General features: G+C 34.0%; 1 protein-coding gene across 1 annotated transcript in view; it reads right to left on the reverse strand.

Moving 5' to 3' along the window:
* The window catches only part of mier1b (mesoderm induction early response 1b, transcriptional regulator), a 136,578-nt gene extending 121,519 nt beyond the window's left edge, over nucleotides 1–15,059 (reverse strand). Inside the window, exons 1-4 of the mRNA XM_026195236.1 lie at nucleotides 14,977–15,059; nucleotides 13,958–13,982; nucleotides 13,726–13,826; nucleotides 2,861–3,055 (exon numbers count right to left, since the gene is read on the reverse strand). Coding sequence (XP_026051021.1) covers nucleotides 2,861–3,055; nucleotides 13,726–13,826; nucleotides 13,958–13,982; nucleotides 14,977–14,985 — 330 coding nt within the window. The 5' untranslated portion in view covers nucleotides 14,986–15,059. The remainder of the gene's footprint in view (nucleotides 1–2,860; nucleotides 3,056–13,725; nucleotides 13,827–13,957; nucleotides 13,983–14,976) is intronic.
* Between the last annotated feature and the right edge of the window lie 1,955 nt (nucleotides 15,060–17,014).

Raw genomic sequence — 17,014 nt, forward strand, 5'->3', positions numbered from 1 at the left:
GTTCCAGCGGAGCAAATTTATTCCACTAAATGTGAACAGGCTGCGCACTTGGCTTTTATCTGAGCACGTACACCGACTTATCTTTTTGAATAGCCATTTGAATGTTTGACCGGTCGTGGTATCGTGGGTTTGGTGTATCGTTACAGCCCTATTATATACACATTATGGCCATGGTATTGCAGGTGGGTTCACCAATTACAATTAAAATAAATAATAATATTGTTAATATATGTAAAAATGTCTTAGTCATAACATAATAATATCATTATTATCAAACATCAAACCGCCAATTTATCTTAGATATCTTTGCTGCATATGCTACAGAACAACAAATTCAAACATGCATAAATGGCTGTCAACATGTTCCCTCCTGACTGCTTGCTCTGTTGACTGTCTTCCCGCTGCCGAGCTCTGCCTGGATCTGGTTTTCCCGTTTTGCTAGGCAGTGCCAGCCCAAGTTATTTTCTGTCCATTGCCAGTTCATTCAATAAAGACAGTTAACAATCTAGCTTCTGAGTACTAAGTTATTAACCCAAAATAGGGGGGTCATTTAGTTTTTTTGCAGTGGGCTGCGCAAACATATGTGTTGCCAGTTGAAAAAAGTTTGGGAACCACTGCCATAGAGGGTTGAAAAACCAGCTTCTTTCTGCTTTTTGTTTCCGCTAAAATGTATTGATTGAAAAACTCACCACAAAGAATGAATCTTAAGGTTTCCAAATGCTACATAGTTTATGAAAATGTATTTTTTTATTATATATAAAACAAAGCGATTGCCAACTGGTGGTACAGTGTGGGTTAAGGAGCTTATCAGCATACCTAGTTCCATGTATAGTTGAATACTGAAAGGACTACAAGACCGCATACACTGTCTGTTGTCATTTACATATCTACGAAATAAGCTACACCTATAAGCACACATTAGCTCAAAAAAAGTGTGTGGGCGGGGGGGGGGGGGGGTTCTGTGCAGTTCTTTAAATCTAGTGTTAAAAATCCTTTTAAAATAGGGTTGGGCAGAACCAATTTAAGTTCTCAACAGAACTGTATAAATTAATAAAAAAATAAAAAAACATACCTTGGTTGTATGAAATTACTAAATGTATACGTTATTAATATATTTGGCATAATTTATTCCAGTTTAACAGGACTTTTATTTATACAGGTTTTTGTGAAGGTCTTTGAGTTCTACTTTCCATTTCAGAGTGTATTTGATGGTAGTCTTTCTCAAATTAAATGTTGTAAAGCTGGGAAGTGACCATCAGAGGAGCTCTGGAGAGTTCACAGGTTAAAAACTCTCAGTTGGTCGCACAAGCACATGATTTGTTCACAATCTTTTATTATTAATATTATTATTATTTGTTTATTTTTATAATTTTTTGCACTACAACATGAAATTAATCACTGCATGTTGATGAACTTTTATCATAGTTTATAACTATATGTGACCCTGGACCGACAGATAATAACTTTTTATATCGTGCACTGTCGGCTTCACAACTTTGCAGTTTATGTTCACATACAGCTACATGACACACTGCATGAAAGGTAATAGTTAAAAAGGCATAATAGCGGCACTTTAATTCTCACTCTTAAGCCGCGTTTCCACCGCAGGAACTTTACCCAGGAACTAGGGACTTTAGGCTGGCCATCTGTGTGTTTCCACCGCAGGAACCAGGAACTAAATAAAGTTCCTGGTAAAACAATGCCCCCCAGAAAGTCCCTGCTGGCAAGGTAGTACTTTTTTAAAATTCCGGAACTTTTGGGGGCTGGACTTGGGTGCTAAACATGCTGATTGGTTGAGTTCATGCAGCATTGTGATTTCAACCACCATTTATTCGGATTGTTTTCAAAATATTACTGTTATTGTTTCATGAAATTTAATTTTAAAAGTATTTCAGTCAAGAATGTAGTTGTTTAAAACTCAAATCTACAGTTTATGTATAAAGACAGTGCCTGTTTAAAAATGTATTTAGCCGATATCGGAGACAGACAGCTCCACGTGATCAGCAGAAGCTCAGTGCTCATGTATCCTAGAGCACTCTCACCTCGGCTAGTCCTTCTGACATTCGCCGCTGGCTCTGATGTCTCTTTAGTGTTAAAGCATCAAATATAATTATTTTTGGGTAAATCTAACAGGTAATCGTTGGCCTGTATTACATTTATCTTTATGTTAAAATTAAAATAAAAAGAAGCAACTGATATAATATTTCGTTTCAGTGTAATGGCTGTATATATATATATATATATATATATATATATACATTTCCCTGAACTAAGTGAATTTCTGCTGCTATTATCATTTTAAAATGAAAACGAAAGGAGGCAGTGGTATTTGATAAGCTATTTAGTTTTATTGTAAATCTACAATGAGGAAAATTGGAGTAGCCAATGTGAACTGACTTGTTAACAAGTACGTTGCTGTCTGCAGAATTTCCATCGTCGCGGACAACACACTCCAAATCGAATGCGCAAAGTCTGAACTACCGAGGATGCAAGTCCAAAATGTGCGTACTTTGTATTGAGAAACGTGCGCAGAACTACATCACCAGACTATTTGCCTAATCTTCCCGGTACTTTAGTCTATGGTGGAAACACAGAAAGCAACAGGTCTGGGGGGAAAATAGTTAATCGGAAAATTTTGTTCCGGGTAATTTTGGTGGAAACACAGCATTATTCAATTCAGGCCTGGAAATCGCACTTTTGAAATCATCTGATATTTCAAAGTTTTCCAGTACTGTGGGAACCCAGTTACATTGAAAATAAAGTGTATGCATCCTGTGTGCTCAACAACAATATTGTATAATATTAAATACTGTCATTTACATGATATGTATTATGGGACATAGGATCATACGGGACAGACCTTGGTCTTCAGTTCTCCATTGCTTCTGCTGCTTTCATCATTATCCAAATCCTCTCCTTCATCCTCATCCTCCTCATCCTCTTCAACCTCTCCATCCATATCCTCTTCATCATCTTCCTCCTCCTCTTCCTCAAGTGATCCTCTGCCTCTATAACCATACAGACTCAAGAGCTCCTTAATGGGCATTTCTTGTTCCTGTAACAAAGCAAGTTACTATTTCATTATTTGTGTTTGTAAATGCAAAATATTGTTCAAGTAGGACCACAATCACCCTTAACATGCAAAACCTACAAGGATGTGCTTAAAGTAACATAAATGTTAAGTTACATAAACGCCATTGCCTTACAAATAAAATTTGTTAAGAGAAATGTTTATCTATATATATCTATATCTATATCTATATATCTCGCTCTCTCTCTCTTATCCTCCAAATTAACTGTTGGCTTTGAAAGCCATATTTATTACAGAAATAAAAACACAGGCATGTAAGTACCATTTGAATTTCAAAACAATCAATGCCAATAAAAAACAAAAATGATTTCCATGTTGAATTCTAAGTGGACTGCAAAAAATTCCAAAGTATAGTCATTGCCAGTGCTTTAAGTGGGCCGGTACGCACCTGTACTCAGTACCGCCACTTCCAAATATAGCTCTTGAGCGTACCGCCACATCTCCGTGCGCCCAGAACGTGCTTGTAGCGTACCGGTACGCTCATTTGGACGTCTGTTTTAATCTTTTACCTGCACTGCCGATTTTCACAGCGCCCTTCACAATGCAAGCTTCCTAATTCATCCCACCCAGAGCAGAAACTACATTACCCATTCACCTTTAAGTTATACAAGTGAATAGCGCATGTGTCACTTTTCCCACTGTTAAGTGTCAACAACTCAACGTGGCCGGAGAAGGTGTGTGAAACTCGTTGTGAGTTATACTAAAGCAAAATCTTGAGCATTTATTGTCTGATAAACATTAAAAACTGTCTGCGGAGGTTGAGTCGTCCTGCAGCCCCCGCTGGCTGTTCATTGGCTGCAGCATCTTTTTTCTAAGTTCTAAAAAAATACCATAGACGTCAAGGCACAAATTTAGATATTCATTTATCTAATTAATCTATAGCCTATGCACAAAGACAATATGATCTTTTTGTCCCCTTTTTGTTTTAAAGCTTGATGAAGAGAGAGAGCGCAAGTTGCTGCAGCTGAGGAGGACAGTGATGCACGCGTACAGGGGTGATTGACAGTTCGCGGCACTGTGTACAAAAAATACTCCGCTACACAATTATTTCGTTATTTTCGTTTAAGCTTATTAACGTTAGTATTACAGAAAGGTCTGATTTACGCACTGTTACAGTCATTGTTTTTTTTGTTTTTTAAACAATGACATTTGCGTTCATGATTTTAATGTTGCTGTTTCTTGTGGCAGACTAAATGAAGAGTAATGTTTCTTGTGGCAGACTGAAGAGTAATCCGGCAGAGTTTTATACTGAAACTTTCCGTCTAAAAGTCCTTCCTTGGTCTTATCCACATTTCTTTGCACGTTGAACACACATAGGCCACAACTGGAAAAAAAAAAAACTGCAACCGCGTTAATTGCGTTATTTTTTTTAACGCGTTAAATATTTCAAATTAATCGAATGCGTTAACGTGCTAATTTTGACAGCACTAATATATGTATATATATATATATATATATATATATATATATATATATATATATATATATATATATATATATATATATATATATCTATCTATCTATCTATCTATCTATCTATCTATATATATATATATATATATATATATATATATATATATATACACACACATATATATACATATATATTAGTGGTGGGCATAGATTATTTTTTTTAATCTAGATTAATCTCACTGTGATCTTGAAATTAATCTAGATTAATCTAGATTAAAATGGCTCATTCGAATTCTGCCGAAGGCATTCAGAATATGTGTGTTACCCAAATAAAATTGACAAACAGTAAGTCTTTGAGAAGGGGTTTATCAAGCTAGGTGGTGCATTAGAAAAGGGGCTCATCTCCTGTTTCCAAAACTCATCACAAAGTGCTTGAAAAAGCTGTCAACTAATTTCACATCGCACAAGGTGCAAACAACCTTACGCCTGTTTCACACCAATGTTTAAGTTTTTTTTCAAGTTTGTAGGTGTCAAGGTACAGAAGCCAAATAATTAAATGTAAAATAGCACTGGATAGTCTTCAATGTAAAAATGAAATATACAATCAAACCTACATTTATTCAGACACCTTCAACATTTCTCACATTATTACAGTTTTGCTATATATATCAAAAATTATACCTGGTGTCTGAATAATTTTTGGTTTGACTGTTAAAACTACAAATTAATGCAGTCAAGAGCAGTGTGTGATATTCTTTCATTTTCTTGGATTAACATTACAGCAGCCAGTAGCTAAATTAGGCGCGGTCACTTTAAGAGACGACAAACGCATCCAATATAATACACATCCCATTTTTTTCCTCAACTGTTTACTTTCACTTAAGAAATAACTGACAGTTTTTTCGAGCATAATTTCCAAGTTGGATTTTTTTTTACATATTTTATATGTATTTCTCGGCACAAGAGCAAAAATAAGCAAATTCGATGTTCAAGTGTTTTGAGACGCCTTTCTCGGTTCAGTGTCGCTGTCCGTGATACGCGGCTCTCTCTCTCTCTCTCAGGTGTAAAAACATGTGTAAAAGATAAGCTTTCGTGAAGATGCGCAGCAGTGGCCCGTCAACTGTCCTGACCATCTTTTTAGGCTGGCCTCAGCCAGTCGGTTATATAAAATATTAAGGTGAAAGTCATCATAGCTCGCCTAGACCCAACTCCCAACCCAAATTTGAGAATAGATTAACGGCAATATTTTTTTTTAATCGCCCGATAAGAGTCTCACGTTAACGCAGCACGTTAACGCCGATAACGGCCCCCCACTATATATATATATATATATATATATATATATATATATATATATATATATATATATATATATATATATATATATATATATATATATATATACATACATACATACATACATACAGTACAGACCAAAAGTTTGGAAACATTACTATTTTTAATGTTTTTGAAAGAAGTTTCTTTTGCTCATCAAGCCTGCATTTATTTGATCAAAAATACAGAAAAAAATGTAATATTGTGAAATATTATTACAACTTACAATAATAGTTTTCTATTTTAATATACTTCAAAAAATAATTTATTCCTGTGATGCAAAATTGAATTTTCAGCATCATTACTCCAGCCTTCAGTGTCACATGATCATTTAGAAATCGTTCTAATATTCTGATTTATTATGAGTGTTGGAAACAGTTCTGCTGTCTAATATATTTGATGAATAAAAGGTTAAAAAGAACTGCATTTATTCAAAAAACTAAAATCCTAATAATATATATTCTAATGATATATTTTATTTACTATCACTTTTTATCAATTTAACACATCCTTGCTGAATAAAAATATTGATTTTATTAAAAAAAGAAAAGAAAGAAAAAAATTACTGACCCCAAATTACTGACCAGTAGTGTATATTGTTATTACAAAATATTTAGATATATTAATATTTATATTCTTTTTTTTTACTTTTTCTTCATCAAAGTATCCTAAAAAAGTAATCTTGGGATAATGATCCCAAAAATTCAGCTTTGCATCACAGAAATAAATGATAATTTAAAGTATAATAACTGTAAAAACAATTATTTTAAATTGTAAAAATATATCACAATATTAATTTTTTTTTTCTGTAATTTTGATCAAATAAATGCAGGCTTGATGAGCAGAAGAAACTTCTTTCAAAAACATAAAAAATAGTAATGTTTCCAAACTTTTGGTCTGTACAGTTCGCTCTAAACTAAACTGTCCAGGAATCTTGAGCAGCTGGGACGATTTATACCGTAGCAATACAGAGCCAGCCAGTCACATCGGGGGCTGACGTGGAGATAAGCGTTTTTTTCGGTGAGGCTTTTGATTCATCTTAGAGAGGATCCTCTTCAGTGGTGGAAGACAAACCAGCAGCGATTTCCACTGCTGGCAAAAATGGCAAAAATCTACCTCTTTGCCCAGTGAAAGACTTTTCATTACGGCTGGGGACATTAGTTCCCACACTCGCAACTGGCTATCACCTGTTAATGCAGAGCGTCTTGTTTTTTTTTTTTTTTTTAATAAACTCATTTCATGTGAAAGATTAGAGGTTTTACGTTAATTTAATTATGATGCAGGAGATGTGTGTGATATTCCGTAATATTTTTCTAATATTTGGCTACTGTTCTAATCGTAGCCTATCCTACTGTTATAAATGAAAACTAAACAGCTTACTATCCATGTTTATTGAGTTAATGTTCAATTACATTAATTTCAGTCACCAAACATATTCAGATTTTTAAAAAGAAGAGAAAAACGCTAAGCTTGGTAATTGTCAAAAAAGTTTTTCTCACTTGTCATCCTGGCATAATGTTGCCTATTCTTTTCTCTTTTTTTTTTACAGTTAAAATAAAAAAGAAAGAAAAATAGATTGCTGTGGACGTTGTTAACTTCATTAATGTGTTTTACTGTGTTAATGGAATAAGGATGCGAGTAGGATTCGGTATTCGGCCGAACCCCAAAAATCTGGATTCGGTGCATCCCTAATATATATATATATATATATATATATATATATATATATATATATATATATATATATATATATATATATATATATATATATATATATATATATATATATATATATATATATATATATGTACAGTACAGACCAAAAGTTTGGACACCTTCTCAATCAAAGAGTTTTCTTTATTTTCATGACAATGAAAATTGTAGAGTCACACTGAAGGCCTCAAGGGATATTTGACCAAGAAGGAGAGTGATGGGGTGCTGCGCCAGATGACCTGGCCTCCACAGTCACCGCACCTGAACCAAATCGAGATGGTTTAGGGGTGAGCTGGACCACAGACTGAAGGCAAAAGGGCCTACAAGTGCTAAGCATCTCTCGGCGAACTCCTTTTCAAGACTGTTGGAAGACCATTTCAGGTGACTACCTCTTGAAGCTCATCAAGAGAATGCAAAGAATGTGCAAAGCAGTAATCAAAGCAAAAGGTGGCTACTTTGAAGAACCTAGAATATGACATATTTTCAGTTGTTTCACACTTTTTTGTTATGTATATAATTCCATATGTGTTAATTCATAGTTTTGATGCCTGCAGTGTGAATCTATAATTTTCATAGTCATGAAAATAAAGAAAACTCTTTGAATGAGAAGGTGTGTCCAAACTTTTGGTCTGTACTATATATATATATATATATATATATATATATATATATATATATATATATATATATATATATATATATATATATATATATATATATATATATATATATATATAGTTTGTGCACTTTAAAAGCACAACAGGACTGTTAAATATGTACTAATTATATGATGTGTGTATATTTGTATGTTTTAAGTTTAATTTTCAGCTCAGTGAAGCCCTTCAAGCGCCAACACTTTTTTAGTAAGTAACCTTTCTTGAAGAATTGTGCTTCAAATAAAGAACTTTATGTTGACCAGATTGTTAGTTAATATATTAGGCTACAAGTCAATATTGCCTATATGGACAGTGATTTAAAAAAAAAAAAAGTGAACTTGCAAAAATGTGTGTTAAATGCGATGCGGTCGAAAATTTGGGTGCACCTAACTTTTGGGCTGGTGCACCTAAGAAAAAAGGCAGTGCAACCAGTGCAGAAAGTTAGTCTAGAGCCCTGCATGTGGATGGGTGTGTGTTGTGTCAGGAACCATGTAGTGGTTAAGAGTGAGGATATAGTGATCCAAGGTGTGTTTGTTTTTGTGTGTGTGTGTGTGTGTGTGTGTGTGTCTATATATATATATATATATATATATATATATATATATATATATATATATATATTAGGTGTGGGCATAGATTATTTTTTTTAATCTAGATTAATCTCACTGTGATCTTGAAATTAATCTAGATTAATCTAGATTAAAATGGCTCATTCGAATTCCGCCGACGGCATTCAGAATAGGTGTGTTACCCAAATAAAAAGTCTTTGAGAAGGGGTTTATCAAGCTAGATGGTGCATTAGAAATGTACATCTCCTATTTTCCAAAATGCATCACAAACTGCATGAAAAAGCTGTAAACTAATTCCACATTGCACAAGCGGGGACCCGGTGAAGGTTGTACCAGTGGGCCCTGTTTGAAATTGTCTAATTTGTATGTTAGTTTATTTTCATTTATTTGTGCTATTTACACAATGTTTAAGTTTTTTTCAAGTTTGTAGGTGTCAAGGTACAGAAACTAAATAATTAAATGTAAAAAGCACTGGATAGTCTTCAATGTAAAAATGAAATATACAATGAAACCTACATTTATTCAGACAGCTTCAACATTTCTCACATTATTACTGTTTTTCCTATATATATAAAAAAAATATGTCTGGTGTCTGAATAATTTTTTGTTTGACTGTTAAGACTACAAAGTAGTCAAGAGCAGTGAGTAGGCTTGGGCGGTAATACGGTATACCGCGGGATCTAAAAATAGCAATGGTATCAGTTCCTATACCGTCATACCGTTAATAAAAAAAAAACAATAAAAAAAAACAAAAACAATGCACTTATATTGGACCCAAGGATTAAATATTAAATATAATTTATTTAATGCCTAAAAATGTGTATGCATGGTTGTCATCACGTGACAACGAGACGAGGAGAAAGAGAGAGGAGGGGAAGAGATGGCGAGATGGGCACCGAGTGACCTGGTCTCAAAAAAAAGAACATAAATTCTTCAGTTTGCCAGTATTTCGGGTTTCGACCGAACGAGAAGGGATAGGTGGTAAATAAGGACGAGGCTATTTGCAAATTGTGCCCTCACGAAAAAAGATGACTCTGGGAATATGCTGCAAAAAAAAAAAAAAAAAAAAGAAAAAAAGCCGATGCAATGGAAGGTCCTGTCGGCATCGGCATCGTAGAGGACTGAATCGGAGCTGAAACAACAGCCTACCGTTTAGAGCCAGTTAGTCAAGGAGACGAGGACCCACTTCATTCATGGAAAAATGCTGACTGGTGTTTTCCCCAGATGTCGCGAGTGGCACGAAAGTACCTGTGCGTCTGTGCCACAAGCACACCATCGAAACAGGTTTTTAGCACCGCAGGTAAAGTTGTCAGTCCAAAGCGTGCCCTAGCGAAAAATCTTGACTAGATTGTATGCCACTTGCCATTCGTTCCTATTGGAACTGTTTATTTTTTATTTATCTAATGGATTCGGGTATTTTTATATGGTTTTCATTAAAAAACTATTTTGGAAAGAAGACTGGAAAGAAGTTGTTTTTATTTAAACATATTGCTTTTCAATAATTTTTCATTTTTACACACATATATATATATATATATATATATATATATATATTTTTTTTTTTATTTATTTATTTTTTTTTTTTTAATTCAACTCTGGTTGAGTGTTGTGGGTCTATTCGCTCTTTTTTTATAAGCTGCTCTTTGTTATTAAAAGTTGTTCGTGCAGTGTGATTTTTATGGATGGGTGTTTTTCCGCAAATATCACATTCGAATAATTTTGAGCTCACAACGAATATTCGCATATTCGTTTATTTAAATTAAGTTTAATGAGACAGACATTATTTTTCAGCAACATTTATTGTTTCTGTCATTTTGGAAACAAGCTTACACACAATAAGCTTGAACATTAGGCTACACATCGTGTTTTGTAGCTGAAAAACTTTAACAACGCAAACAAACAAAAGTAGCCTACAGATTAAAAGCAAAAAAAAAAAAATAAATCAACAAAGAATAAACGTAAAGCAGCCTGCAGCTATGCCATTGTACAGAATGTAGCTTACACTTAACTTTGAAACTGTCAGCAAATCTTTTTTTCTTTTTTTTTCTATTGTTTTACATGTTCTTGTTAAGAAACATGGGCATGTAAACATGATCGGGGGAAAGTCGGCTCCTTAGTCTGTTAACAATAAGGCTGGCCGCGGAGAAAACGCGCTCTGACGGCACAGATGTTGGCGGAACTCACAAATAACGTGTGCTAAGCGAATAAGTTTTGTGAAGCGCTTCGTGTTTCCGTTTCACCACTGAATGGGATCCTCAACTGGTCGAATACATGGCTCCAGCAAGAACTGTTCCCACTCGTCTCGGCTGGACTCTCTGTTATAATCGCTGAAGAACTGGAGAAGAAGAAGGTCTTTTCCGCTGAGTAGGCATTGCATCCTCTTCATCGTTGGTGACGCACCACTTGCATCAAGGAAAATGTTCTGATAATGTTCCAAAACTTTTTTTTTCTTACTTCTCTCATGTTTTCATCGAGAAACCTGAGATGTTTGTGCCAAGGGTCTAGGGGAGATGCGAGAAGAGGAGTTTTCACTGCATTCTCCAAGTTAGCGGTGTTTATTCGTTGCTTGAGAGACGCTGGAACAATGTTCTTGAATGCGGTCACTTTCTGTGATTCTCCACGACATATTTGAAGTACTGTAGAAGACCGCAGTTCTTATTCATTCATTAATTATTTTTTTGCTTTCATACATCTTCAAATATGCCGTGGAAAATCACAGAAAGTGACCGAATTAGGTTTTATTGTGGACTTTTTTCCCCTTTTTTCTTTTCTTTGTGGCAAGCAAAAATATGTCGAAATTCGAATATCATTTTTATTTATCGAATAATTAGAGCCGAACGAATATTATAATAATAATATCTGTGCACACCCCAAGTGATTTTATTGATTTGTGTGCGCATCCCTGCGCAAAAACTGTTCTGTATGTTTATGTTAATTTAATTATGTTTGACTATTGCTATTTGTTGCTAATAAAAGTTGTTAATATTGTTGTGCATGTCATTTTGTTATTGTGTGGTATTCAGTTTCTGAATGGTTTAGGCACAAGCCAACAGTTTGGTGATGCGGTCTCAGCCTTACGTCATATTTTTTTAATTATTCATGGTAATACCGTATACCGAGGTTTGACGGTATCAAAATTTGGATACCGCCCAAGCCTAGCAGTGAGTGATTTTCATTTTCATTTTCTTGGATTAACATTACAGCAGCCAGTAGCTAAATTAGGCGCGGTCACTTTAAGAGACGATGAACGCATCCAGTATAATACACATCCCATTTTTTTCCTCAACTGTTTACTTTCACTTAAGAAATAACTGACAGTTTTTTCAAGCATAATTTCCAAGGTGGATATTTTGACATATTTCGTATGTATTTGTCGGCACTAGAGGAAAAATAAGCAAATTCGATGTTCAAGTGTTTTGATCAAAACACTTGAAAACGCTTATTTTTAGCGTCTCGAGTTGCCTTTCTCTGCGTGAGCCCTGAACACCAGAACACCGCGAGTACTGAATCGGGCTCTTTCACATCTTGTTGTTTGTTTACTGTGATTTGTATTTGTTCGTTCCGGTGCAGGAGGGACTTTGAGGAGTACTTCACAGAAGAGAGCTCGGTTCAGTGTAGCTGTCAGTTAGGCTGGCCTCAGCCAGTCGGTTATATAAAATATCAAGCTGAAAGTCATCATAGCTTGCTTAGTATATTAGACCCAGCTCCCAACCCAACTTTGAGAATAGATTAACGGCAATATTTTTTTTATCGCCCGATAAGAGTCTCGCGTTAACGCAGCACGTTACCACCGATAACGGCCCACCACTAATATATATATATATAAGCAATATGCTGTAACTAGCCACTTTATTTCTTAATTAGTACATATTTAACAGCCGTGTTGTGTTTTTAAAGTACACATATTTTATATATATATACACAATATAAGTATTTTACTATTAAATTGCACAGGAGGACTGAAAAAAAATTATTTGAATGTACACTCACTGGAATATTATTAATTACATTAGTTTAATTCAAGTTCCTCAACTCAAAAGCTTAGGTTAAGTTGGGATTCTGATTAACAGCAATTTAGAAATTGCTATTGTAAGGATTTTTATGGCAATCACAAGCTAAGACACAGGGTCCGTCTCAATATGCTCCTTAGCTCCCCAGCTCGTAAATCAGTATATCGTGTGCACAAATTCGATCACTGGTAAGTTCCCTGGCTTACTGCACATTGGTACAGTGATTACTCAATTTCCTGTGACGTAACTCTTTTTGATATTATTTTTATTCTCTTTAAACACATCACTCTGTTACATGTTCTTACAACATTTCAGGCAAATATGAATGATAAATGTGAATTAGATGTGTTAATTACCTGCCTAATGATGTGTGTTTATGTTGAAATAAAAAAATAATATAAAAATGTTTTGTCTTTTCAATTCTTCTATCAAGCGTATTTATATTTATATTTATATTATATTTATTGACTTGGCTTGTATGGTTTATATGTTTTGTGCTTCAGAAATATTATGTAATTTCCAGTAAGGGAGTATAGTGAACACTGATGCTCCCTAGTTTTAGTGATGCATTGTGGGATTTTTCAGGAAGCAAAAGTTCCAGTGCACAGGAAGGATTTCCCAATTGAGACAGCCCTTATAATGGCCGACTCCCTGGTCAGTGCCCTGACTACTGAATGAGGGAGTTGACTGAGACGCACCCATATTTGACAAAAGACCTGTTAAACAATGCTAATTTATTTAAATTCAAATTGTTTAAGTTCTTATGAAAAAGTCTGCCTGCTGTTTCAGACATGAGAAACTTTTGTGGAGGAAGAAAAAAAAAACACAACAATGGCCTGGAATTCCGAATGACCTCTCCTCTGCAGGCCAGACCATAAACAGGTAATGCGAAACAAAAGATAAAGTGAATCATATTGAGAGTCAGGATAAGATCAAACCTTTGCAAGTTCTTCAATCTCATTGCCAAAGTTAGTTTCTCCCTCTGGAACCTCCTCATCTTCAGGTGTTTGATCATCATCATAATCAGGCAACATAATGTCTGTTGACAGGTTAAGATCACCATAGTCAAAATCAACCAAAACTCTTTAGGAGTAAGAGAAAATAGCATTACACAATGAATATGTATAATGATATGTTTTACCAAAATAAGGAAACTGGTAATTGTCTTACCTGGGCTTGAACTCCCCAAGAAGGGCTACAAATAAAACATCAGTTTGTAACTTTTTTTTATTTTTATTTTTTTTACAACAAAAAGAAAACTATGCAATCATTATTTAATTGTGCAATTATCATAAAGTCAAACAAAAACTGTTATGCTGTAACAGTTGGATGAACAGTTACAAAGACAAACATTTCTATGTTGACTAATGAATAATAGGTGTGATTTTGAGCACAATTTTGGAACTGTGCTGGGTCGCTGTTGGATGTCCACTCTAAAATTTTGGGTCAGATATGAAGTCAGTTGTGAACCACAGGACATAATTACTCATTTACAGTGTACAAATTTCTATCTAGATTGTGGTTATATTGGCTGTATAAATTACTATTTGTATGTGCATGGCACTCATTCCGGCAGAAAAATAATAATAAAATAAAATAAATAAAAAACAAACTCTGGAACAGTTTTCCTGTGCTCTATTGTTTTTTTACTTTAAGTATACATAAACAAAAACTTACAGAAGACCAACGTTAGAACAGCCATGATAAACCAGAGGAATCAGAAATGCTGTGCATATATTGTGTGTGTTAGAGAGAGAGAGAGAGAGAGAGAGACAGACTTTGGAAGTTGAGGCTGATGTGTAGCTAATACTTTGCTTAGCATTGAATAGGAACATTTTTAAGTACAAATCTGCGTTTAAAAGAAATCCACGAATTCAAGATTTAGCATTATCAATATAATATTCGGTGTTTGTGTCGATATATTACAGATAATGAATTTATGGAAATGTATTTAAGTATGGTTATAATAGAGTACCAGGCTAACTGGAGACGAGCTAACTGCTATTATAACTTAAATAACATTTAAAATAATTCAACGCGTCTTCCTCCTAAAACACCGTTCAACTTAATAAGTAATATAAACGACACAATGTTATTTTAAATACATTATGAACTATATATATTTTTTTTGGTTAATTTCAAATAAATAGCTATTTATTTCTGGAATATAATGAGAATTTCTTTCTTACCTCCGCCATATTTACAGAGCTGCTGAGAGTCGGCGGAATTTGGGTGGAGTCAACGGAATTCCCGGATGCTCGCTCTCTCTCTCTCTCTCTCTCACACACACACACACACACGCACTCTCTCTCTCACACACACACACTTACTCACTCACTCACACACACACACACACAATTCAGTTTTTCAGGTTTGCATGATTTATAAAACTAAATAAGAAAATAAAATGGAAGAAACGGAAGGTCCGCGGTCCGTGTAGGTCCGTGTATCATCCGATCATTCAATTATTCCATTTATTTATTTATTTTATTTTATTTTTTTGTTGTTGTTGTAATAGCTGGTTCAGTTCTTTTATTTTTTTTTATTGAACAAACATAGCAGCAAATACAGTTTCATCTACAAAAACAAAAATAAAATAATTATCAACAGTAGACAAAGAGCAAGTAAAGTAAAAAGTAAGTAAAATAGATAAAAGTAAAACAAAATAATAATAATAATAAAAAAAAAGATATATATATATATATATATATATATATATATATATATATATATATATATATATATATATATATATATATATATATATACATTTACAAAATAATAATAATTGAGCCAGGGGTAATATATCCTTTAAATAAACTCAAGAGAGATATACATGCTTAAATCCCTTTTGTTTACATTATAAAAAAGCATAAATATTATACTTTGTGCATAATGTAACTGATTTTAAAGCTTTGGCATTGTTGGAAGAAGATATAGTACTCAAGTAATATTTAAGGTCATTACAAAAGACAATAAAAATAGGTTTAATAGACAAAACTTTACACTTGTGTACAGAAAACTTGGCTAGAAAAAGAAAAAGATTTACAAGAAAATACTTGTCTTTCAGATTTTTGTCAGAGTTATAACAACCAAATAATACATCCTTAAATCCCATAGAAAAAATTGACTAATAAGGAAGTACTTACAAATAGGCACATTTTTTCCCAAAAAGTAGCTACATGAACACAATCCCAAAAAAGGTGAGGTATAGACTCGTCTTCCACTCCACAGAAGGAGCATGAGGGATCCAACTCTGGAAAAAAATTTTGATAAAAAGATTGACTGGGTAGAATCGATGTAGCAACTTGAATGATACCTCTTTAAACTTATTAGTGATTAGATATTTGTTTGACAGAGTCCACACTTTCTTCCAAGGAATATCATTAAAACAATTACTCCAATATGATATTATAGAAGGGACAGTAATAATATCATTCTGAAAAAGTTGTCTAATCTTTCTATTCCTAAGAGAGGGACTAGACAAAAAACAGATCTTCCCTATTGCTGTCTCACAAGGCTGTAACCAGGAGGTAGAAGATAGTAAAGAATCGCCTGAGTTTTTCAAAAGTGCAATAGCTCCACTGGGAATGGCATCCATCACTATGGCAAAGTCTCGTGGGGTGACAGGAATACAATATTTAGTTAAGAATTCAGAATAAGAAAACAAATGACCATTTGAATTTACAAGTTGAGAAACCAAAAGAATATTATTATTAAACCAATCTGAAAAAAATAGTTTTTCATTTTTGTAACGGATATCATGGTTATTCCATATAAAATACCTGTGGGGGCTAAAATAATGTTTGTAAATCAAGTGCCAGGCCAGAAGTGGAAATTTGACAATTTTATGGGTAATTTAGAAATATTATAATTACATACTAACAGAAAGGGAAGACCATCAACTTTAGAAAAAATATAATTGGGAATAGTATTCCATAAGGAATCAGAATCGTTCAAGAACTGCCTCAACCAATTGATCTTAAACGTATTGTTTAAGGAAGCAAAATCAAGGAAGTTAAAACCACCATGTTCAAAGCTATTTATGACAACAGATTTTTTGATGTAATGTCTTTTGTGTTTCCATAAAAAATCGAAAAGCATTCTATCAACCTCTACAGAAAATGCCTTATCCACATGCAAAGAAAGGGCAGGGTAAGTCAATCTAGAAATACCCTCCACTTTGGCAAGGAGAGCCCTTCCTCGTAAAGACAAGTCTCTTTGGAG

This window comes from Carassius auratus, chromosome 2 (assembly GCF_003368295.1).
Source record: "Carassius auratus strain Wakin chromosome 2, ASM336829v1, whole genome shotgun sequence".
Lineage (NCBI taxonomy): Eukaryota > Metazoa > Chordata > Actinopteri > Cypriniformes > Cyprinidae > Carassius > Carassius auratus.